Source organism: Taudactylus pleione, unplaced genomic scaffold (assembly GCF_031769625.1).
Source record: "Taudactylus pleione unplaced genomic scaffold, aTauple2 ptg000027l, whole genome shotgun sequence".
In the NCBI taxonomy this organism is placed as follows: domain Eukaryota; kingdom Metazoa; phylum Chordata; class Amphibia; order Anura; family Myobatrachidae; genus Taudactylus; species Taudactylus pleione.
In genome coordinates, this window is record NW_028284429.1 from 1,884,668 (window position 1) to 1,909,435 (window position 24,768).

Genomic DNA, 24,768 nt, shown 5'->3' on the forward strand with positions numbered 1-24,768 from the left:
TTGTTTTTATTTGTAAGGACTATCCATGGGCATCTCGTATGGCTTGTGTTGGACTTTCTTCTAGTAGTGTATTTGCATATATAATATTGTATCAGCACTCGGAGGCTCCTCCGCCTCATCTGATCCTCGGGACTCTTATCTTGTCCTGGGCCTGACCTGTCACTTCCTCTCTCCAGGCCAGAAGATCAGCCCAGATGGCAAAGCAAAGGTCCAGCTCCAGCTTGTCCTCCATGCGGGAGAGACCACTAACTTCCATTTCTCCAATGATAGCACAGCAATAAAGGAGAGGGACGCCGTGAAAGAGCTTCTGCAGCAGCTGCTGCCCCAATTCAAGAGGAAGGCTAACAAGGAGCTGGAGGAGAAGAACAGGTAAAGGGGCAACTGGCACAGTGGATAAGCCAGGTGGCAAACCGGCACCTACCTTCCTTTGTCTAAATCCCAAGCCAGCTGGTCCAACGAGGGGGAACGCGGATCTCTTATAAGGGATCACACACTGTATTGTCACAGATCTACATTAGGGTTGATGATGACCTATGTCCCAAAGTTTGTTCCAGGCAATATTGGGGCAAAATAAGCCAGGCCCCAGATGTGGCCAAATTCACCAAGCCACGCCTCCTTTATGGCAAAGCTCCGCCTGCTCCTGTGTAAGCCCCACCCCTTTCTAATATAAAACATGTCTGTCCCATGTTTGTTGAAGGAAGAGATATCCGGCCTGATTCAGAGGCGCGCGCTATTTGCGTGCGCTCGTTTTGAATCAGGGCGTCCCTATTTTTTTAAATCCAGGCCGCTTGCACAGCTGTGGGTGACCACCTACAGCTTGTGCGAGCGGCCTGGCGATGGTCGCTATTATCGCAGCCATCGGTATTGCGAGGAGACCCTTGTGGTAGGGTCTCTGCACTCGCAATGCCAAGTGGACTTCCAGCTCTAATAGAGCAGGAAGTCCACCACTGACACCACGAGTGATGTCAGTAGGGCCGCCCACAAACGGCAGGCGTTCCTTTGGGAACGCCTCCGTTTGTACAGCCACCCCCTTCCTCCCCGCCTACAAAATGGGGCGAGCTGTCAATCAACATTGCTCCGGGTCTCACTCGCTCCGGGGCTCTGTGCCACCATCGACCCGCTTCCTAGCGCTGTGTATCATAAAGTCATGTTCTGGTTGCAGAGCTGGTCTCTCCATAGTCCTGTGCTCCCCTGCATCTGTTTAGGCCATAGAATCAGTGGATAGGGGCCGATATGAATGAGGACCCCCCCCCTTCCCCCCGGCAGGTCACCTGACCCCAATTCTGAACTAATAACTCCATAGGACTGTAATTTGCATTGCACCTGTCTTATGGCTGCACAGTATTTGCAATATGCTTGTGAATTTGTGTAGGAGCCCATGTGCGTTGTATTTGTGTATACAAACATAATAAGGCAGTGCGTGATAGGTGACCCTTAATCAATTAGTCAGCGTTTAATATTAATTACACTAATGAGACGCACGGCTGACTTCTGACCTAAGCCGATTGGTTGTTATGTTGTTTTTCCCCAGTATTGATTCCCACCCTATGATACAATATGCTGGAGGCAATCCGGCCATACAGACTGGTCATGGTGTGAGTAGTAGGGGCGGTCAGAATCAGTCAGGTCTCTAAATTAGTTTCTTTCTAGTCCCCTGAGTTATACATAACGGGCAAGTATGGCCGCTATCTCCTATGTAGGCTGCGTGTTCCTGAGCTGAGCAACATGCGTGACTATATTACACGTACAGAGACTTTAACGCGTTCTGAGTTTTGCTATGCGGGTATATGCAGCCATCTAGCCTATGGATCCATAAAACCTTTCTCCATAACTGAGAAAGTGACCGTCGATGACGCCGTAATGTGCTCTGTTTTCTCAGGATGCTAAAGGAGGACCCCGTCTTGTTCCAACTCTACAAGGACCTCGTCGTCAGTCAGGTGATCAGCGCCGAGGAGTTCTGGGCCAATCGTCTGAGCCTGACATCGCTGGAGAGCACAGTGTCTAACAGCAAGCAGGACGTGGGGATCTCCGCCGCCTTCTTGGTGCGTTTAGCGCGACGCCGGCAAAGGATCATATAGAGTAGTTTGTGCACCACTGTCTTAGGGTTACCACTTGCGATTTTACCTGGGAGAATTGGGGGTCACTAAAAAAACCAATGCGTTACATACCTGACATAAAGGATAACTGCAGTCAAACACGGGAATTCTTAAATGAGACGTATTTCCTGTACTGTTCTTATTCTGCGCAATCTCTGTATGGAAAACCCCACGTCACCGCGCTCGGACAGGAGCTGGAAGGGGGGTAAGATAAAGCCCAAGCGGTAACCCAGGGAAGATGTGTAAGTTGGGTGGGTCCCATGTAGGAGAATATGGTGCTAGTCTATCTCCCCATTGTTCCCCTGTGGTGGCCGCTATCAGTATGGTGACGTTACAGGTGCCATGCTCTATAGCAACATGCGCCCACCAGCTGCTGTGGAACTACATATCCCAGCATGCTCTGCCACAGTTTTAGCATGGCCTAATAGCAATAATGTGACAGGACATGCTGGAACGTGCAGTTCCACAGCAGTTGGATGCCGCATGTTGAATACCCCTGCTCTATAGGTTTAGTTACATGTAAAATGTCCCTTTACAGTACATACAGTACTTGGGTCTGTAATGTGTAGGCTTTGCTATGTATACGTATGTTTTTTTTTGTTTCCTGTAGGCAGATGTTCGCCCCCAAACTGACGGATGTAATGGTCTGCGGTACAATCTGACTCCAGATATCATCGAGTCCATATTCCGCACATACCCCGCAGGTAGGATTTGCCTGGAGCGTAAGCTCTCGGGGGCAGCAGATCCATAGGAACGTGCCTTTGTAATGCATAGAGATGAGGAACCTGTCGGGGGAACACTGCAGAGATGACCATACGGATATCGTATCTCATAAATGGTCTCGTGCTGCATGTAATCAGCAAATGGTAACGCAACAGTGCGCAGGAACCTTATATCTCAGTCTGATGTGTATTTGACGCAATATCATTGAGGAAATGCAGCAGAACCATCGGCGCTAACAGAGACTCGCCAGACCTCTGCGATATTCAATTGTTTTGGGCGTCCATTAAGTTTTGCACGTCATGGCCAAATGCAACGGGTTCAGATGCATAAAGTGCCTAAACCCCTCTAACCTATTTGTCACGCTGCTGAAAATGCAGTTTGGGCACACACACGCCGGGCTTGGCACACATCGCCAGCTCAGGAGGGAGATTGCAGAAATAATGGGCACGCACGGCACTTGCGCCCAATTGGAACACAGTTGAAGAGCTATTTGTTGGGCAGCACAGACGGCGTAATGGTTAGCATTACTGCCTCACAGCACTGAGGTTGTGGGTTTGACTCCCACTATGGCCCTATCTGTGTGGAGTTTGTATATTCTCCCTGTGCTTGCGTGGGTTTCCTCCGGGTACTCCGGTTTCCTCCCACACTATAAAAATATACTGGTAGGTTAATTGGCTCCCCACAAAAATTAGCCCTAGTGTGTATGTGTGTGAGCGATTGATAGGGAATATAGAGTGTAAGCTCCACTGGGGCAGGGACTGATGTGAATGGCCAAATATTCTCTGTATAGCGCTGCGGAATATGTGTGCGCTATATCTATATATATATATACTGGTAATAAATGTCAGGTGCTGGGCTCCCAAAAACTAATCGAATCCCCCCTGTAACATTGATATCGATATTGATATTGTTCAACTATATATTGGATTATTGAAGATGTCCATAAGGACATTGCGACCGCAATGACCTCAATTGATTGTAGGATGTTAATAGACAAAGGATAGCGGTAACCAGTCATTATGTCGACACCAGAATGTTGACATGTTCTGAATGCTGACTTAATCATTATGCCGACACACTGCATATCAACAGTACGTTTTAGGGTTTAAATAGTGAAAAAATGTTAAGTTGACATGCCGACTGTCTACATAAAGACCATCCATGTCAGCATTCTGAATGTCGTCACAACATACCAAACCTTGTGTTCCCTTCTTTACAGTAAAGCTCAAGTATGATGAAAATGTTCCCCACAACATGACGGAGAAAGAGTTTTGGACCCGCTTTTTCCAGTCTCATTACTTCCACAGAGACCGGCTCAACACGGGATCAAAAGACTTGTTCGCGGAGTGCGCTAAGCTGGACGAGAAAGGTAATTACGCCACCGTTTTGATGTATGGTTTCTGTAGCTGGGAATCCCAAATATTAGGTGCGCCTCCCATAAAGACAAACTCTTTTTGTCACCTGTTACAGTCTGTACGTGCCCCCTACAGCTTCCTTCTGCCATGTTTTGCCCGCTGTTCTAGCCCTGTGCATGGTCATTGGCTCCTGGAACTCGGCGATCATTACGTTCACTACTCCCAGGAGCTTTTTGACCTAAAGACGTTGATTTATCGGTTTTAACAAAAAGTGGCGGAATCGGGCTGGCGGAAGGGACCAGGAGCCGCTTCATGTCTGTAAGAGCAGAATCCAGGTGTACGTTTTGGACCTTGATGGCTACGCTGATATATTGAGCTGTCTGTTGAGAATCTACGTTGCAGATATCGCCCTGTTTCTATGCCCAATTAATGATTCCGTCTAATGATTTCCAGGTCTGAAATCTTTGGTGTCTCAAGGGGTAAAAAATCCGATGTTGGATCTGTTGTCCCTGGAAGACAGGTGCCTAGATGAGGTGAGAGAGGGGTTTATGTTTTTACCATTGAGTTCCCTTTTCTCTAGGGCGGTGCGAGGCGCAGAACCGACATCTAGAACACAGGTTCTCAAACTCGGTCCTCAGGACCCCAAACAGTGCATGTTTTGCAGGTCTCCTCACATAATTACTAGTGAAATAGTTAGCTGCACCTGTAGATCTTTTAAAATGTGTCAGTGCGTAATGAATACACCTGTGCACCTGCTGGCTGACCTGCAAAAAGTGAACTGTGTGGGGTCCTGAGGACCGAGTTTGAGAACCACTGATCTAGAATAAGATAGGTATCCTATTGCAAATATGTAACATTACTCGTACTGAATTAGTGCACCACCTGATGAGCATCGGAAACAGGCATGCCATCAATGCCAACCATGGCTTAAGATGTCCATCCTAGTAAATCCCTACATACCAGTCCCTATTTTTATCCATCACAGTAAATACTAATTTCACTTTTACTCTTATCGGATTAAAATGTATATAGAACACAAGGCAAAAATCTATTTGAAAAGGGTCTGGATTATTCTGCACATTTAAAAATATTTAATTTCAAACATACACCCAGAGACTGCGGGGCGACTCTTATGCCGGGCACACACTGGCCGACATATCAACCGTTCATTTGAATAGCCGCTATATCGTGGGCGTGTTGCAGGTGCCTACCAGCTATATGTGAATGCCCGATCGCTTGTGACGTCAGGCAGGACACATTGGGCCGATGATTGGTTAGTCTGTATGCACTTGCCAATCGTCAGGGCAATTCTTCGTCCTAGTGTGTACCCAGCTTAACACAACGTGGTCAAGCGCAATGAGAGTAGAAGATCCGGTCAGCTAGCGCCCCCTGGAGGTGAGGGGGAAACACGATGCAATCCGCTTCCTTATTATTTATTTATATGGCGCCGCAAGGGTTCCGCAGCGCCAGTACATAAAGAAATAAGCACACAAAGAAAATACAGATATTAACAGTACAAACAATGCAGGACAGATACATGATTTATACATTGCTGCATAACACTTAGATAAGCAGCATGGTGTCTGTAACCAAGGGTTGGGTGCTGTTGTAAATTACAGTGTAATTAAGTGAAGGAGAAGCACATGAGGGATGAGGGCCCTGCTCGTGAGAGCTTACATTCTAAAGGGGAGGGGGCAGACAGACGGGTGACACAGATGGGCTGGATACAAGGGTCACAGTAATGGAGAGGTTAGTCTAAACTTAAGAGGAGATAAAACAATGAGTCAGACTAGATGGACCAAGCGGTTCTTATCTGCCGTCAAATTCTATGTTTCTATAGTCGCCAGTTGTAGTTAATGAGCAGTGCCATCCATTAATGCCTGCCCTGTTGTGTCCTTTTTCCAGGGCTACGGAAACTCATCAGTGCCATCCACGTCAAACGCAAAATCCGTGAAAGAGAACAGCAATGCCGCCATCATCAAACGATTCAACCATCACAGCGCCATGGTGCTGGCAGCGGGACTCCGAAAAGAGTGCGTTTACCCTCCTTCTAGCCTGGCATAATGTTCCCTCTGGTCTGTGTATAGTGAGGGTAACATCGCACCTTTTTTTTTTTTTTTTTAGGGGGAGCGAGGGTGGAATTCCTAATTTATTTTGTCGCTTTACAATCGCTGTACTTTGTTATGTGAATGAGAATAACCCGGGTGTCCTATAATGGGCACATTAGGGTGACTCGCATTGTTCCTCTGAATTAGACAAATGACAATTAAATGCTTTATAGTATAATACCATAGGACCTTTCTGCCTGTGGTGACATCATATATCCTGAGCCCCTACGGTCTGGGGCACATAATTCTGTATCAGTTTTCCCATAATAGCCGTAATAAATCTCTATATATATATATATATATAATTTAACATAGGAAATTACTGTTCTTTCTGGGCTTGCTAGACATTGAGATAACATTGTAAAAATTAATTTGATGCATGACTATTAAATCATTATTAATTCCGCACCTCACCTGGGGCACGGACCTTGCGGCTCTGTTAAAACTCTAGTTACTGCCACAAAATATATACTGTACATACTTTTATTACAGCTGCATCGCCACCCTGTGGTAGACCAGGTACTGCAGGCTAATTACAAAGAATGAGGCACATTTAGCAACAGAGATGTATTTTGAAAAAAGTCTTCTATATAAATATAAGTTACAGGGCCTGATTCAGAGCCGGACGCTATTTCTAAAAAAGGGGCCGGATATTTAAAATGAGCGCTCGCTCTTTGCGGTGTGTTGACGCCTCTATGTCTGAGCGAGCGTTCGAAATATGCGCTCGCTATTTTGTAAAGACGCCCCTTTGCCGTTCGCATAACACGTCATCTCCGGTATTTATTAGATTAATCGGGAACATCGAAAGGCATCTGAACTGCTCACACTGGTTGTGGTAGGAATTTCTTACCGCTATCACTGCGAGCAGTTTAGGCTAAAAGACAACCAAGTGACGTGGGCGATGACGCTCCTTTACTACTTATGCACTCCCATTAAACGCCCTTTTGACCATTTGGCACGGCTGCGTTCGGATCTCCACTCCCCCGTTTTCAAGCACCTTCCCCTGTTATTGATTGACGCGCAGAGGCTGGGTGGCTATTGATTGACGCGCAGAGGCTGGGTGGCTATTGATTGACGCGCAGAGGCTGGGTGGTTATTGAATGTCGCTCAGCAGCTGGGTGGCTATTGAATGTCGCGCAGAGGCTGGGTGGCTATTGAATGTCGCGCAGAGGCTGGGTGGCTATTGAATGTCGCGCAGAGGCTGGGTGGTTATTGAATGTCGCGCAGAGGCTGGGTGGTTATTGAATGTCGCGCAGAGGCTGGGTGGTTATTGAATGTCGCGCAGAGGCTGGGTGGTTATTGAATGTCGCGCAGTGTTTGGCTCCTCAGCCCGGCCTAATGGGTCTGCGTTTTATTATCTTTCTAGAGAAGCACAAAATGATCAATGCAGCGAGACGAGTAGCACAGACGGGAATTCCCGGGACTCCGATTTCTTTCAGCCCCCTATAAAGAAGGTAAACATGAATGTTATTGACGGGTCGCCTGCTGCCATTGTAAGGTCTGCTGCCCGCTCCTGGTTATATTGCATAATGTCTGCACCCTGCCAGAGGTCTCCGCTGCGTTCTAGGCCAGGCCTCTATTACACGGGGCGGAGAAAAACGCGTCTGCTCTTCCCTTGTAGGTGAAGCTACAGGAAGCCATAGACTATGAAGATCTGGGGGAAGGCAACGGAATAAAACCAATAGCGCTAACTCTCAAGAAATCCGATAGGTAAGTCACAAATTCACTGTCGCTTCATTTTGTGTTTAAATTGTACTCTGGTTCCTTAAAAATATATATTTTCATATCAATATCAAGGTATTTAGGACCTCATTCAGAGCCGGTCGCACAGAGCGTGCGCTCGGTCTGAATGAGGGGAGGACGTCTTGAATTTTCAAGACGTCCTCCTTTGCGGTGGTAAGGCTGTGGGTTAACACCCACAGCCCTACGACCGCCTAAGGTGATGGTCAAGACCATCACGACCATCGGGGCTTCCGACGAGACCCTAGGGCAGGGTCTCCCTTGTCGTAAGCCCCGGAGAGCTTCTGGCTCTGTCTGAGCCAGAAGCTCTCCACTGACATCACTAGTGATGTCAGTGGGGCCGCCCCCAAACGGTAGGCGTTCCCATGGGAACACCCCCGTTTGGGCTGCCAACCCCCCCCCCGGCCCGCCTTCCAAACGGGGCGAGCTGTCAATCAACATCAACAGCTCGTCCCCTTTGAATCGAGACCCGCTACGACGGGCGCTGTCGGTCGTAGCGGGTCTCACGCATGCAGGGTCTCAGGCAGCCATGCTGTGTGTGAGAAGGATTGTACAGTGTGTCAGAGGAGGCAGCCATGCTGTGTGTGTGAGAAGGATTGTACGGTGTGTCAGAGGAGGCAGCCATGCTGTGTGTGTGTGAGAAGGATTGTACAGTGTGTCAGAGGAGGCAGCCATGCTGTGTGTGAGAAGGATTGTACAGTGTGTCAGAGGAGGCAGCCATGCTGTGTGTGTGTGAGAAGGATTGTACGGTGTGTCAGAGGAGGCAGCCATGCTGTGTGTGTGAGAAGGATTGTACAGTGTGTCAGAGGAGGCAGCCATGCTGTGTGTGTGTGAGAAGGATTGTACAGTGTGTCAGAGGAGGCAGCCATGTTGTGTGTGAGAGGATTGTACAGTGTGTCAGAGGAGGCAGCCATGCTGTGTGTGAGAGAAGGATTGTACAGTGTGTCAGAGGAGGCAGCCATGTTGTGTGTGATAAGGATTGTACAGTGTGTCAGAGGAGGCAGCCATGCTGTGTGTGAGAGAAGGATTGTACAGTGTGTCAGAGGAGGCAGCCATGCTGTGTGTGTGTGAGAAGGATTGTACAGTGTGTCAGAGGAGGCAGCCATGTTGTGTGAGAGAAGGATTGTACAGTGTGTCAGAGGAGGCAGCCATGCTGTGTGTGTGAGTAGGATTGTACGGTGTGTCAGAGGAGGCAGCCATGCTGTGTGTGAGAAGGATTGTACGGTGTGTCAGAGGAGGCAGCCATGCTGTGTGTGAGAAGGATTGTACGGTGTGTCAGAGGAGGCAGCCATGTTGTGTGTGTGAGAGAAGGATTGTACAGTGTGTCAGAGGAGGCAGCCATGCTGTGTGTGAGAGAAGGATTGTACAGTGTGTCAGAGGAGGCAGCCATGCTGTGTGTGTGAGTAGGATTGTACAGTGTGTCAGAGGAGGCAGCCATGTTGTGTGTGAGAGAAGGATTGTACGGTGTGTCAGAGGAGGCAGCCATGCTGTGTGTGTGTGAGAAGGATTGTACAGTGTCAGAGGAGGCAGCCATGTTGTGTGTGAGAAGGATTGTACAGTGTCAGAGGAGGCAGCCATGTTGTGTGAGAGAAGGATTGTACAGTATGTCAGAGGAGGCAGCCATGCTGTGTGTGAGAAGGATTGTACAGTGTGTCAGAGGAGGCAGCCATGCTGTGTGTGAGAGAAGGATTGTACGGTGTGTCAGAGGAGGCAGCCATGCTGTGTGAGAGAAGGATTGTATGGTGTGTCAGAGGAGGCAGCCATGCTGTGTGTGTGTGAGAAGGATTGTACAGTGTGTCAGAGGAGGCAGCCATGTTGTGTGTGAGAGGATTGTACGGTGTGTCAGAGGAGGCAGCCATGCTGTGTGAGAGAGAAGGATTGTACAGTGTGTCAGAGGAGGCAGCCATGCTGTGTGTGTGAGAAGGATTGTACAGTGTGTCAGAGGAGGCAGCCATGCTGTGTGTGTGAGAAGGATTGTACGGTGTGTCAGAGGAGGCAGCCATGCTGTGTGAGAGAAGGATTGTATGGTGTGTCAGAGGAGGCAGCCATGTTGTGTGTGAGAGGATTGTACAGTGTGTCAGAGGAGGCAGCCATGCTGTGTGTGTGAGAAGGATTGTACAGTGTGTCAGAGGAGGCAGCCATGCTGTGTGAGAGAAGGATTGTACAGTGTGTCAGAGGAGGCAGCCATGTTGTGTGAGAGAAGGATTGTACAGTGTGTCAGAGGAGGCAGCCATGCTGTGTGAGAGAAGGATTGTACAGTGTGTCAGAGGAGGCAGCCATGCTGTGTGTGTGAGAAGGATTGTACGGTGTGTCAGAGGAGGCAGCCATGTTGTGTGTGTGTGAAGGATTGTACAGTGTGTCAGAGGAGGCAGCCATGCTGTGTGAGAGAAGGATTGTACAGTGTGTCAGAGGAGGCAGCCATGCTGTGTGTGTGTGAGAAGGATTGTACAGTGTGTCAGAGGAGGCAGCCATGTTGTGTGTGAGAGGATTGTACGGTGTGTCAGAGGAGGCAGCCATGCTGTGTGTGTGTGAGAAGGATTGTACAGTGTGTCAGAGGAGGCAGCCATGTTGTGTGTGAGAGGATTGTACGGTGTGTCAGAGGAGGCAGCCATGTTGTGTGTGTGTGTGAAGGATTGTACAGTGTGTCAGAGGAGGCAGCCATGCTGTGTGTGAGAAGGATTGTACAGTGTGTCAGAGGAGGCAGCCATGCTGTGTGTGTGAGAAGGATTGTACAGTGTGTCAGAGGAGGCAGCCATGCTGTGTGTGTGTGTGAAGGATTGTACAGTGTGTCAGAGGAGGCAGCCATGCTGTGTGTGAGAGGATTGTACAGTGTGTCAGAGGAGGCAGCCATGCTGTGTGTATGAGAAGGAATGTACAGTGTGTCAGAGGAGGCAGCCATGTTGTGGGTGAGAATTGTACAGTGTGTCAGAGGAGGCAGCCATGCTGTGTGAGAGAAGGAATGTACAGTGTGTCAGAGGAGGCAGCCATGTTGTGGGTGAGGATTGTACGGTGTGTCAGAGGAGGCAGCCATGCTGTGTGTGAGAGAAGGAATGTACAGTGTGTCAGAGGAGGCAGCCATGCTGTGTGTGAGAAGGATTGTACGGTGTGTCAGAGGAGGCAGCCATGCTGTGTGTGAGAAGGAATGTACAGTGTGTCAGAGGAGGCAGCCATGCTGTGTGTGAGAGAAGGATTCTACAGTGTGTCAGAGGAGGCAGCCATGCTGTGTGTGAGAGAATGATTGTACAGTGTGTCAGAGGAGGCAGCCATGCTGTGTGTGAGAGAAGGATTGTACAGTGTGTCAGAGGAGGCAGCCATGTTGTGTGTGATAAGGATTGTACAGTGTGTCAGAGGAGGCAGCCATGCTGTGTGTGAGAGAAGGATTGTACAGTGTGTCAGAGGAGGCAGCCATGCTGTGTGTGTGAGAAGTATTGTACAGTGTGTCAGAGGAGGCAGCCATGCTGTGTGTGAGAAGGAATGTACGGTGTGTCAGAGGAGGCAGCCATGCTGTGTGTGTGAGAAGGATTGTACAGTGTGTCAGAGGAGGCAGCCATGCTGTGTGTGTGAGAAGGATTGTACGGTGTGTCAGAGGAGGCAGCCATGCTGTGTGTGAGAGAAGGATTGTACGGTGTGTCAGAGGAGGCAGCCATGCTGTGTATGAGAAGGATTGTACGGTGTGTCAGAGGAGGCAGCCATGCTGTGTGTGAGAGAAGGATTGTACAGTGTGTCAGAGGAGGCAGCCATGCTTTGTGAGAGAAGGATTGTACAGTGTGTCAGAGGAGGCAGCCATGCTGTGTGTGAGAGAAGGATTGTACAGTGTGTCAGAGGAGGCAGCCATGCTTTGTGAGAGAAGGATTGTACAGTGTGTCAGAGGAGGCAGCCATGCTGTGTGTGAGAAGGATTGTACAGTGTGTCAGAGGAGACAGCCATGCTGTGTGTGTGTGAGAAGGATTGTACAGTGTGTCAGAGGAGGCAGCCATGCTGTGTGTGAGAAGGATTGTACAGTGTGTCAGAGGAGGCAGCCATGCTGTGTGTGAGAGAAGGATTGTACGGTGTGTCAGAGGAGGCAGCCATGCTGTGTGTGTGAGAAGGATTGTACGGTGTGTCAGAGGAGGCAGCCATGCTGTGTGTGTGAGAAGGATTGTACGGTATGTCAGAGGAGGCAGCCATGCTGTGTGAGAGAAGGATTGTACAGTGTGTCAGAGGAGGCAGCCATGCTGTGTGTGTGAGAAGGATTGTACAGTGTGTCAGAGGAGGCAGCCATGCTGTGTGTGAGAGAAGGATTGTACAGTGTGTCAGAGGAGGCAGCCATGCTGTGTGTGTGAGAAGGATTGTACAGTGTGTCAGAGGAGGCAGCCATGCTGTGTGTGAGAGAAGGATTGTACAGTGTGTCAGAGGAGGCAGCCATGCTGTGTGAGAGAAGGATTGTACGGTGTGTCAGAGGGGGCAGCCATGCTGTGTGTGAGAGAAGGAATGTACGGTGTGTCAGAGGAGGCAGCCATGCTGTGTGTGTGAGAAGGATTGTACGGTGTGTCAGAGGAGGCAGCCATGCTGTGTGTGAGAGAAGGATTGTACAGTGTGTCAGAGGAGGCAGCCATACTGTGTGTGTGAGTAGGATTGTACAGTGTGTCAGAGGAGGCAGCCATGCTGTGTGTGAGAGAAGGATTGTACGGTGTGTCAGAGGAGGCAGCCATGTTGTGTGAAAGAAGGATTGTACAGTGTGTCAGAGGAGGCAGCCATGCTGTGTGTGAGAGAAGGATTGTACAGTGTGTCAGAGGAGGCAGCCATGTTGTGTGAAAGAAGGATTGTACAGTGTGTCAGAGGAGGCAGCCATGCTGTGTGTGAGAGAAGGATTGTACAGTGTGTCAGAGGAGGCAGCCATGCTGTGTGTGTGAGAAGGATTGTACGGTGTGTCAGAGGAGGTAGCCATACTGTGTGTGAGAGAAGGATTGTACGGTGTGTCAGAGGAGGCAGCCATGTTGTGTGAAAGAAGGATTGTACAGTGTGTCAGAGGAGGCAGCCATGCTGTGTGTGTGAGAAGGATTGTACAGTGTGTCAGAGGAGGCAGCCATACTGTGTGAGAGAAGGATTGTACAGTGTGTCAGAGGAGGCAGCCATGCTGTGTGTGAGAAGGATTGTACGGTGTGTCAGAGGAGGCAGCCATGCTGTGTGAGAGAAGGATTGTACAGTGTGTCAGAGGAGGCAGCCATGCTGTGTGTGTGTGAGAAGGATTGTACAGTGTGTCAGAGGAGGCAGCCATGTTGTGTGTGAGAGGATTGTACGGTGTGTCAGAGGAGGCAGCCATGCTGTGTGTGTGAGAAGGATTGTACGGTGTGTCAGAGGAGGCAGCCATGCTGTGTGAGAGAAGGATTGTACAGTGTGTCAGAGGAGGCAGCCATGTTGTGTGTGTGTGAAGGATTGTACAGTGTGTCAGATGAGGCAGCCATGCTGTGTGTGAGAAGGATTGTATGGTGTGTCAGAGGAGGCAGCCATGTTGTGTGTGTGTGAAGGATTGTACAGTGTGTCAGAGGAGGCAGCCATGCTGTGTGTGAGAAGGATTGTACAGTGTGTCAGAGGAGGCAGCCATGCTGTGTGTGTGAGAAGGATTGTACGGTGTGTCAGAGGAGGCAGCCATGCTGTGTGTGTGAGAAGGATTGTACAGTGTGTCAGAGGAGGCAGCCATGCTGTGTGAGAGAAGGATTGTACAGTGTGTCAGAGGAGGCAGCCATGCTGTGTGTGTGAGAAGGATTGTACGGTGTGTCAGAGGAGGCAGCCATGCTGTGTGTGTGAGAAGGATTGTACAGTGTGTCAGAGGAGGCAGCCATGCTGTGTGAGAGAAGGATTGTACGGTGTGTCAGAGGAGGCAGCCATGCTGTGTGTGTGAGAAGGATTGTACAGTGTGTCAGAGGAGGCAGCCATTCTGTGTGTGTGAGAAGGATTGTATAGTGTGTCAGAGGAGGCAGCCATGTTGTGTGAGAGTAGGATTGTACAGTATGTCAGAGGAGGCAGCCATGCTGTGTGTGTGTGAGAAGGATTGTACAGTGTGTCAGAGGAGGAAGCCATACTGTGTGAGAGAAGGATTGTACAGTGTGTCAGAGGAGGCAGCCATGCTGTGTGTGTGAGAAGGATTGTACGGTGTGTCAGAGGAGGCAGCCATGCTGTGTGTGAAAGAAGGATTGTACAGTGTGTCAGAGGAGGCAGCCATGCTGTGTGAGAGAAGGATTGTACGGTGTGTCAGAGGAGGCAGCCATGCTGTGTGTGAGAGAAGGATTGTACAGTTTGTCAGAGGAGGCAGCCATGTTGTGTGAGAGAAGGATTGTACAGTATGTCAGAGGAGGCAGCCATGCTGTGTGTGAGAAGGATTGTACAGTGTGTCAGAGGAGGCAGCCATGCTGTGTGTGTGAGAAGGATTGTACGGTGTGTCAGAGGAGGCAGCCATGCTGTGTGTGTGAGAAGGATTGTACAGTGTGTCAGAGGAGGCAGCCATGCTGTGTGAGAGAAGGATTGTACAGTGTGTCAGAGGAGGCAGCCATGTTGTGTGTGTGAGAAGGATTGTACAGTGTGTCAGAGGAGGCAGCCATGCTGTGTGTGAGAGAAGGATTGTACAGTGTGTCAGAGGAGGCAGCCATGTTGTGTGAGAGAAGGATTGTACAGTATGTCAGAGGAGGCAGCCATGCTGTGTGTGTGAGAAGGATTGTACAGTGTGTCAGAGGAGGCAGCCATGCTGTGTGTGTGAGAATGATTGTATAGTGTGTCAGAGGAGGCAGCCATGCTGTGTGTGTGAGAAAGATTGTACAGTGTGTCAGAGGAGGCAGCCATGCTGTGTGTGAGAGAAGGATTGTACAGTGTGTCAGAGGAGGCAGCCATGTTGTGTGAGAGAAGGATTGTACAGTATGTCAGAGGAGGCAGCCATGCTGTGTGTGTGAGAAGGATTGTACAGTGTGTCAGAGGAGGCAGCCATGCTGTGTGTGTGAGAAGGATTGTATAGTGTGTCAGAGGAGGCAGCCATGCTGTGTGTGTGAGAAGGATTGTACGGTGTGTCAGAGGAGGCAGCCATGCTGTGTGTGTGAGAAGAATTGTACAGTGTGTCAAAGGAGGCAGCCATGCTGTGTGTGTGAGAGGATTGTACGGTGTGTCAGAGAAGGCAGCCATGCTGTGTGTGTGAGAAGGATTGTACAGTGTGTCAGAGGAGGCAGCCATGCTGTGTGTGTGAGAAGGATTGTACTGTGTGTCAGAGGAGGCAGCCATGCTGTGTGTGAGAGAAGGATTGTACAGTGTGTCAGAGGAGGCAGCCATGCTGTGTGTGTGAGAAGAATTGTACAGTGTGTCAGAGGAGGCAGCCATGCTGTGTGTATGAGAAGGAATGTACAGTGTGTCAGAGGAGGCAGCCATGCTGTGTGTGTGAGAAGAATTGTACAGTGTGTCAGAGGAGGCAGCCATGCTGTGTGTGTGAGAGGATTGTACGGTGTGTCAGATGAGGCAGCCATGCTGTGTGTATGAGAAGGAATGTATAGTGTGTCAGAGGAGGCAGCCATGCTGTGTGTGTGAGAAGGATTGTATAGTGTGTCAGAGGAGGCAGCCATGCTGTGTGTGAGAAGGATTGTACGGTGTGTCAGAGGAGGCAGCCATGCTGTGTGTGTGAGAAGGATTGTACGGTATGTCAGAGGAGGCAGCCATGCTGTGTGTGAGAGAAGGATTGTACGGTATGTCAGAGGAGGCAGCCATGCTGTGTGTGAGAGAAGGATTGTACAGTGTGTCAGAGGAGGCAGCCATGCTGTGTGAGAGAAGGATTGTACAGTGTGTCAGAGGAGGCAGCCATGCTGTGTGTGTGAGAAGGATTGTACAGTGTGTCAGAGGAGGCAGCCATGCTGGGTGTGAGAGAAGGATTGTACAGTGTGTCAGAGGAGGCAGCCATGCTGTGTGAGAGAAGGATTGTACGGTGTGTCAGAGGAGGCAGCCATGCTGTGTGTGAGAGAAGGAATGTACGGTGTGTCAGAGGAGGCAGCCATGCTGTGTGTGTGAGAAGGAATGTACGGTGTGTCAGAGAAGGCAGCCATGCTGTGTGTGAGAGAAGGATTGTACAGTGTGTCAGAGGAGGCAGCCATGCTGTGTGTGAGAGAAGGATTGTACGGTGGGTCAGAGGAGGGAGCCATGCTGTGTGTGTGTGAGAAGGATTGTACAGTGTGTCAGAGGAGGCAGCCATGCTGTGTGAGAGAAGGATTGTACAGTGTGTCAGAGGAGGCAGCCATGCTGTGTGTGAGAAGGATTGTACAGTGTGTCAGAGGAGGCAGCCATGCTGTGTGTGTGAGAAGGATTGTACAGTGTGTCAGAGGAGGCAGCCATGCTGTGTGTGTGAGAAGGATTGTACGGTGTGTCAGAGGAGGCAGCCATGCTGTGTGTGTGAGAAGGATTGTACGGTGTGTCAGAGGAGGCAGCCATGCTGTGTGTGAGAGAAGGATTGTACAGTGTGTCAGAGGAGGCAGCCATGCTGTGTGTGTGAGAAGAATTGTACAGTGTGTCAGAGGAGGCAGCCATGCTGTGTGTGTGAGAGGATTGTACGGTGTGTCAGATGAGGCAGCCATGCTGCGTGTATGAGAAGGAATGTATAGTGTGTCAGAGGAGGCAGCCATGCTGTGTGTGTGAGAAGGATTGTATAGTGTGTCAGAGGAGGCAGCCATGCTGTGTGTGAGAGAAGGATTGTACAGTGTGTCAGAGGAGGCAGCCATGCTGTGTGTGTGTGAGAAGGATTGTACAGTGTGTCAGAGGAGGCAGCCATGCTGTGTGTGAGAAGGATTGTACAGTGTGTCAGAGGAGGCAGCCATGCTGTGTGTGAGAGAAGGATTGTACGGTGTGTCAGAGGAGGCAGCCATGCTGTGTGTGTGAGAAGGATTGTACGGTGTGTCAGAGGATGCAGCCATGCTGTGTGTGTGAGAAGGATTGTACAGTGTGTCAGAGGAGGCAGCCATGCTGTGTGTGTGAGAAGGATTGTACGGTATGTCAGAGGAGGCAGCCATGCTGTGTGTGAGAGAAGGATTGTACGGTATGTCAGAGGAGGCAGCCATGCTGTGTGAGAGAAGGATTGTACAGTGTGTCAGAGGAGGCAGCCATGCTGTGTGTGTGAGAAGGATTGTACAGTGTGTCAGAGGAGGCAGCCATGCTGTGTGTGTGAGAAGGATTGTACAGTGTGTCAAGGGAGGCAGCCATGCTGTGTGTGTGATAAGGATTGTACGGTGTGTCAGAGGAGGCAGCCATGCTGTGTGTGTGATAAGGATTGTACGATGTGTCAGAGGAGACAGCCATGCTGTGTGTGTGATAAGGATTGTACGATGTGTCAGAGGAGACAGCCTTGCTGTGTGTGAGAGAAGGATTGTACAGTGTGTCAGAGGAGGCAGCCATGCTGTGTGTGAGAGAAGGATTGTACAGTGTGTCAGAGGAGGCAGCCATGTTGTGGGTGGAGCCAGTACGTATGATAACAGTTCCTGTGTCATGAGTAGGAACTGAGCCAATGGGGAGAATGCAGCATGAACTTTGGATGGTGCGATTGCGCTCTGAGTAACGCTGGCTTACCAGCCAATTGCATGTTGGGACATCTGCATTAGAGAACCACCTTTTAGTACATGGGGGGGAAAACCAAAAATACTATACTGCTGATATCTCGCTGCATTTATGTTTAATAGCATTGAAGGGAGAATTTAAAAAAAAAAAAAATTATTGAAATGTAAAATGTTCAGAGCTCCAAAACCGGGGTGTTTACATGGAGGCGATATAGGGGGAGAGGGGATTTCTTGTGCTGATGATGGGGAACAAAACAGAAAATTGGAACCAGGGACAAAAATCCTATAAAACCCTGCACGTGCCAGGAATGGCGGCCAACGCAGGATGTTGCAGCTTGTTCTCCCGCTTGTTGTATGATATATTCTCACTATTACGTATCCAATCAGGTATTGTTTTTAGAGCCTTCCAATAGCAAAATGAAAAGTAGAACAACATATAAAAAAAACCCAACACAATGAAAGCAAATTGATAGCATAAGTAAAGACTAGTAAAGCATAGAGGCACGCTGAGACATGTAGTACAAGACACGGTACAGTAGTACAGACATGTATGTATCACAGTGAACCAAACGTATTACAGAGCAGGAATGATAGAAGAACATGATAAGAGATCACTAAATAACACAGAATCATAAAACACAACATCAGAGATAAGAAAATGATCAGAATAAATACATAAAAAGTAGGCGTGAGCCGGCGGAGACATTACAGCAGATATAACCGCCGGCGTGTTAGGCGGGATCAGAAGAGGGCGTGTCTGGATGAGCGCCAGAGGTTGCATGTTCTGACAAATTTCAGTGGACATTTTCTTTTACGACACAAAGCGTTCCTGACAAGTAGTCACGTTACCCCGGGTCACTCGGAATGGAATAAGGGGAGGATTAGGAACCATCCATGATTGGGCCAATGTACAAACACCGGCCAATGTTAATAAATGACTCACATATACATCATAAAGAGGAGGTGAGGGAATCCGCTAGGCCGAAGCCAAAGAGGGGTCTAGTAGGGGAATCCGTATACACGTAACCCTGTATACAGGCAACAATTCGAGGGTAGGGACCTGGGGACACGATCCGAGCAGGTGCCAGAAGCCAGCAGAAGGGGCTGCACATTTGGGACCGGCGTCTGAAGACCGTCCTCCAAATACTCTCTTACTTAGAGCCACATTTTTGTTTTTGTTTCCAAATGCCGGAAGTGCGCCTGTAATAATATAGATCAGAGGGTTGAATTTAGGACCTTGTCCCCTCTAGGAAACACTGATTTAATCATCCTCTTATTCTCTAGCGCACGCACTTGGTGATTTTTACTGGTATTAAGTTTATTTTTGTGTTTTTTCCACCAGGTATTATCATGGTCCAACCCCAGTACAGTCCCAGCAATACGCAACAAGTCAGGATATTATTAACTCTCTTACTAGTATTAAACAACAAATGGAAAACTATGTACCAAGACTAACTCAGGTAGGTGGAGGGTGACGGACAACACGAGGCATTGACCAATGTCCAAGGCTTGTGCATGAGGGGATTCTGGGTAATGTTTAATCATTTCCACCTGTGATAATCGTGCCCGTGTTGCCTGTTGCTCCATCGGCGATAAATGTGGAATCGTGGGATTTAATTAGTTTTAATCATTATTTATTCTTTTTTTTTTTTTTTTTTCCTTATTTTTATGATGTAGGTTCTTTCAAGTGGTGCTGCTAGTATTACAGTCTCTGCCTTGTCCCCTGGCGGAGCGTTGATGCAGGGGGGCGGTCAGCAATCTATAAACCGTGAGTACAGCTTTCCTCTCTGGGAATGGTCCTGGCTGGGCGCTATGATGACCTGTAACGCAGGAAATACGCAGGAGATAAGGGGGAGGCTGCGGCCCTACGAAGGATGACAATGTCTAAATAGACTCCAAATGGTAGACAGGGACAAAAGATCGACATGAATGAAGATGGGTACAAAAGGTCAACCGGGTCAAAAGGTCAACATTACAATGGGCGACACAAAAAATGGTTGACACTTTTTTTTTTTTTTTTACCCAAAATCTTCTCCCTAACTGTCCCTCCTAGTGCCTAACCGTCTCTCCTAGTTCCTAACCCTCCGGGAAGTGCCTAACCCTAACCATTCCTCCTAGTGCCTAACCCTAACCATTCCTTCTAGTACCTAACCCTCCAGGAAGTGCCTAATCCTAACCGTCTCTCCTAGTTCCTAACCCTCCAGGAAGTGCCTAACCCTAACCATTCCTCCTAGTGCCTAACCCTAACCATTCCTTCTAGTACCTAACCCTCCAGGAAGTGCCTAACCCTAACCGTCCCTCCTAGTGCCTAATCCGAACCATTCCTTCTAGTACCTAACTCTCCAGGAAGTGCCTAATCCTAACCGTCCCTCCTAGTGCCTAACCATCCCTCCTAGTGCCTAACCTTCCTTCAAGTGCCTGACCCTAACCATTCCTCCTAGTACCTAACCCTCCAGGAAGTGCCTAACCCTAACTGTCCCTCCTAGTGCCTTACCATCCCTCCTAGTGCCTAACCCTAACTGTCAGGGTAAGTGCCTAACCCTAAACATCCCTCCTAATGCCTAACCCTCCAGGAAGTGTCTAACCCTAACCGTCCCTCCTAGTGCCTAGGAAGTGCCTAACCGTCCCTCCTAATGCCTAACCCTCCAGCAAGTGCCTAACCCTAACTGTCAGGGTAAGTGCCTAACCATTCCTACTAGTACCTAACCCTCCAGGAAGTGCCTAACCCTAAATGTCGGGGTTGTGCCTAACCCTAACCGTCCCTCCTAGTGCCTAACCCTCCATGAAGTGCCTAACCCTAACTGTCAGGGTAAGTGCCTAACCTTCCTTCCTAGTGCCTAACCTTCCTTCAAGTGCCTAACCCTAACCGTTCCTCCTAGTGGCTAACCCTAACTGTCAGGGTAAGTGCCTAACCATTCCTACTAGTACCTAACCCTCCAGGAAGTGCCTAACCCTAAATGTCGGGGTTGTGCCTAACCCTAACCGTCCCTCCTAGTGCCTAACCCTCCATGAAGTGCCTAACCCTAACTGTCAGGGTAAGTGCCTAACCGTCCTTCCTAGTGCCTAACCTTCCTTCAAGTGCCTAACCCTAACCGTTCCTCCTAGTGGCTAACCCTAACTGTCAGGGTAAGTGCCTAACCCTAAACGTCCCTCCTAATGCCTAAACCTCCAGGAAGTGTCTAACCCTAACCTTCCCTCCTAGTGCCTAAGCCTCCAGGAAGTGCCTAACCCGAACTGTCAGGGTAAGTGCCTAACCGTCCTTCCTAGTGCCTAACCTTCCTTCAAGTGCCTAACCCTAACCGTTCCTCCTAGTGGCTAACCCTAACTGTCAGGGTAAGTGCCTAACCCTAAACGTCCCTCCTAATGCCTAAACCTCCAGGAAGTGTCTAACCCTAACCTTCCCTCCTAGTGCCTAAGCCTCCAGGAAGTGCCTAACCCGAACTGTCAGGGTAAGTGCCTAACCGTCCTTCCTAGTGCCTAACCTTCCTTCAAGTGCCTAACCCTAACCATTCCTCCTAGTGCCTAACCCTAAATGTCGGGGTAAGTGCCTAACCCTAACCGTCCCTCCTAGTGCCTAACCCTCCATGAAGTGCCTAACCCTAACTGTCAGGGTAAGTGCCTAACCGTCCTTCCTAGTGCCTAACCTTCCTTCAAGTGCCTAACCCTAACCATTCCTCCTAGTGGCTAACCCTAACTGTCAGGGTAAGTGCCTAACCCTAAACGTCCCTCCTAATGCCTAACCCTAACCTTCCCTCCTAGTGCCTAACCCTCCAGGAAGTGCCTAACCCGAACTGTCAGGGTAATTGCCTAACCGTCCTTCCTAGTGCCTAACCTTCCTTCAAGTGCCTAACCCTAACCATTCCTCCTAGTGCCTAACCCTAACTGTCCGGGTAAGTGCCTAACCCTAACCGTCTCTCCTAGTGCCTAACCCTAACTGTCAGGGTAAGTGCCTAACCCTAACCATCCCTCCTAGTGCCCAACCCTCCAGGAAGTGCCTAACCCTAACTGTCCCTCCTAGTGCCTAACCTTCCTTCAAGTGCCTAACCCTAACCGTCTCTCCTAGTGCCTAACCTTGTCAGGGTAAGTGCCTAACCCTAAACGTCCCTCATAATGCCTAACCCTCCAGGAAGTGTCTAACTCTAACCTTCCCTCCTAGTGCCTAACCCTCCAATAAGTGCCTAACCCGAACTGTCAGGGTAAGTGCCTAACCGTCCTTCCTAGTGCCTAACCGTCCTTCCTAGTGCCTAACCGTCCTTCCTAGTGCCTAACCGTCCTTCCTAGTGCCTAACCTTCCTTCAAGTGCCTGACCCTAACCATTCCTCCTAGTACCTAACCCTCCAGGAAGTGCCTAACCCTAACTGTCCCTCCTAGTGCCTTACCATCCCTCCTAGTGCCTAACCCTAACTGTCAGGGTAAGTGCCTAACCCTAAACATCCCTCCTAATGCCTAACCCTCCAGGAAGTGTCTAACCCTAACCGTCCCTCCTAGTGCCTAGGAAGTGCCTAACCGTCCCTCCTAATGCCTAACCCTCCAGCAAGTGCCTAACCCTAACTGTCAGGGTAAGTGCCTAACCATTCCTACTAGTACCTAACCCTCCAGGAAGTGCCTAACCCTAAATGTCGGGGTTGTGCCTAACCCTAACCGTCCCTCCTAGTGCCTAACCCTCCATGAAGTGCCTAACCCTAACTGTCAGGGTAAGTGCCTAACCTTCCTTCCTAGTGCCTAACCTTCCTTCAAGTGCCTAACCCTAACCGTTCCTCCTAGTGGCTAACCCTAACTGTCAGGGTAAGTGCCTAACCATTCCTACTAGTACCTAACCCTCCAGGAAGTGCCTAACCCTAAATGTCGGGGTTGTGCCTAACCCTAACCGTCCCTCCTAGTGCCTAACCCTCCATGAAGTGCCTAACCCTAACTGTCAGGGTAAGTGCCTAACCGTCCTTCCTAGTGCCTAACCTTCCTTCAAGTGCCTAACCCTAACCGTTCCTCCTAGTGGCTAACCCTAACTGTCAGGGTAAGTGCCTAACCCTAAACGTCCCTCCTAATGCCTAAACCTCCAGGAAGTGTCTAACCCTAACCTTCCCTCCTAGTGCCTAAGCCTCCAGGAAGTGCCTAACCCGAACTGTCAGGGTAAGTGCCTAACCGTCCTTCCTAGTGCCTAACCTTCCTTCAAGTGCCTAACCCTAACCGTTCCTCCTAGTGGCTAACCCTAACTGTCAGGGTAAGTGCCTAACCCTAAACGTCCCTCCTAATGCCTAAACCTCCAGGAAGTGTCTAACCCTAACCTTCCCTCCTAGTGCCTAAGCCTCCAGGAAGTGCCTAACCCGAACTGTCAGGGTAAGTGCCTAACCGTCCTTCCTAGTGCCTAACCTTCCTTCAAGTGCCTAACCCTAACCATTCCTCCTAGTGCCTAACCCTAAATGTCGGGGTAAGTGCCTAACCCTAACCGTCCCTCCTAGTGCCTAACCCTCCATGAAGTGCCTAACCCTAACTGTCAGGGTAAGTGCCTAACCGTCCTTCCTAGTGCCTAACCTTCCTTCAAGTGCCTAACCCTAACCATTCCTCCTAGTGGCTAACCCTAACTGTCAGGGTAAGTGCCTAACCCTAAACGTCCCTCCTAATGCCTAACCCTAACCTTCCCTCCTAGTGCCTAACCCTCCAGGAAGTGCCTAACCCGAACTGTCAGGGTAATTGCCTAACCGTCCTTCCTAGTGCCTAACCTTCCTTCAAGTGCCTAACCCTAACCATTCCTCCTAGTGCCTAACCCTAACTGTCCGGGTAAGTGCCTAACCCTAACCGTCTCTCCTAGTGCCTAACCCTAACTGTCAGGGTAAGTGCCTAACCCTAACCATCCCTCCTAGTGCCCAACCCTCCAGGAAGTGCCTAACCCTAACTGTCCCTCCTAGTGCCTAACCTTCCTTCAAGTGCCTAACCCTAACCGTCTCTCCTAGTGCCTAACCTTGTCAGGGTAAGTGCCTAACCCTAAACGTCCCTCATAATGCCTAACCCTCCAGGAAGTGTCTAACTCTAACCTTCCCTCCTAGTGCCTAACCCTCCAATAAGTGCCTAACCCGAACTGTCAGGGTAAGTGCCTAACCGTCCTTCCTAGTGCCTAACCGTCCTTCCTAGTGCCTAACCGTCCTTCCTAGTGCCTAACCGTCCTTCCTAGTGCCTAACCGTCCTTCCTAGTGCCTAACCGTCCTTCCTAGTGCCTAACCGTCCTTCCTAGTGCCTAACCGTCCTTCCTAGTGCCTAACCGTCCTTCAAGTGCCTAACCCTAACTATTCCTCCTAGTGCCTAACCCTAACTGTCAGGGTAAGTGCCTAACCCTAACCGTCTCTCCTAGTGCCTAACCCTAACTGTCAGGGTAAGTGCCTAACCCTAACCATCCCTCCTAGTGCCCAACCCTCCAGGAAGTGCCTAACCCTAACTGTCAGGGTAAGTGCCTAACCCTAACCGTCCTTCCTAGTACCTAACCCTCCAGCAAGTGCCTAACCGTAACTATCAGGGTAAGTGCCTAACCATTCCTACTAGTACCTAACCCTCCAGGAAGTGCCTAACCCTAACTGTCGGGGTAAGTGCCTAACTCTAACCGTCCCTCCTAGTGCCTAACCCTCCATGAAGTGCCTAACCCTAACTGTCCCTCCTAGTGCCTAACCTTCCTTCAAGTGTCTAACCCTCCAGGAAGTGCCTAACCCTATCCGTCCTTCCAGGAAGTGCCTAACCCTATCCGTCCCTCCAGGAAGTGCCTAACCCTAGGGAAAAAAAAGTGATGACCACTTTTTTGTGCCAACCATTTAAATGTTGACCTTTTGTACCTTTCATCCATGTCTACCTTTTGTCTGTCAACCTTTTGTCCATGTTGACCTTTTGTCCCTGTCTACATACTGAGACCCTAGTACCTTTGCTCTTATACAACTCATTGATATCTGGGGAGACTTCTAGTATCCATAACAGCTTGCAGTTAGGAGGGGTTGGGGGTGTTTATTCCTTATAAAACAGAGGGGATCCTAAGGAACACGCAGTGATGACATCAGGGCGGCTTATACAGACACATACAGCAGTATACACACAATGGCATCACTTGTGTCTCATTCATGAAAAATAACTCAGTAAACAGAATCTTTAAGCGGGCGTAAGAAAGATCCTGCAGCCGTTTGTGCGTGTGACTGTATCATGTAATGCGAAGGACAGAAAA

At 49.5% G+C, this 24,768-nt stretch overlaps 1 protein-coding gene across 1 annotated transcript in view; it reads left to right on the top strand.

The window, feature by feature from the left end:
• GTF2H1 (general transcription factor IIH subunit 1) overlaps positions 1-24,768 on the top strand; it is a 41,521-nt gene that overhangs the window by 13,241 nt on the left and 3,512 nt on the right. The window contains exons 3-12 of the mRNA XM_088451762.1: positions 177-369; positions 1,880-2,042; positions 2,707-2,800; positions 4,039-4,188; positions 4,628-4,707; positions 6,080-6,207; positions 7,649-7,736; positions 7,904-7,992; positions 18,916-19,033; positions 19,251-19,341. Coding sequence (XP_088307888.1) covers positions 177-369; positions 1,880-2,042; positions 2,707-2,800; positions 4,039-4,188; positions 4,628-4,707; positions 6,080-6,207; positions 7,649-7,736; positions 7,904-7,992; positions 18,916-19,033; positions 19,251-19,341 — 1,194 coding nt within the window. The remainder of the gene's footprint in view (positions 1-176; positions 370-1,879; positions 2,043-2,706; positions 2,801-4,038; positions 4,189-4,627; positions 4,708-6,079; positions 6,208-7,648; positions 7,737-7,903; positions 7,993-18,915; positions 19,034-19,250; positions 19,342-24,768) is intronic.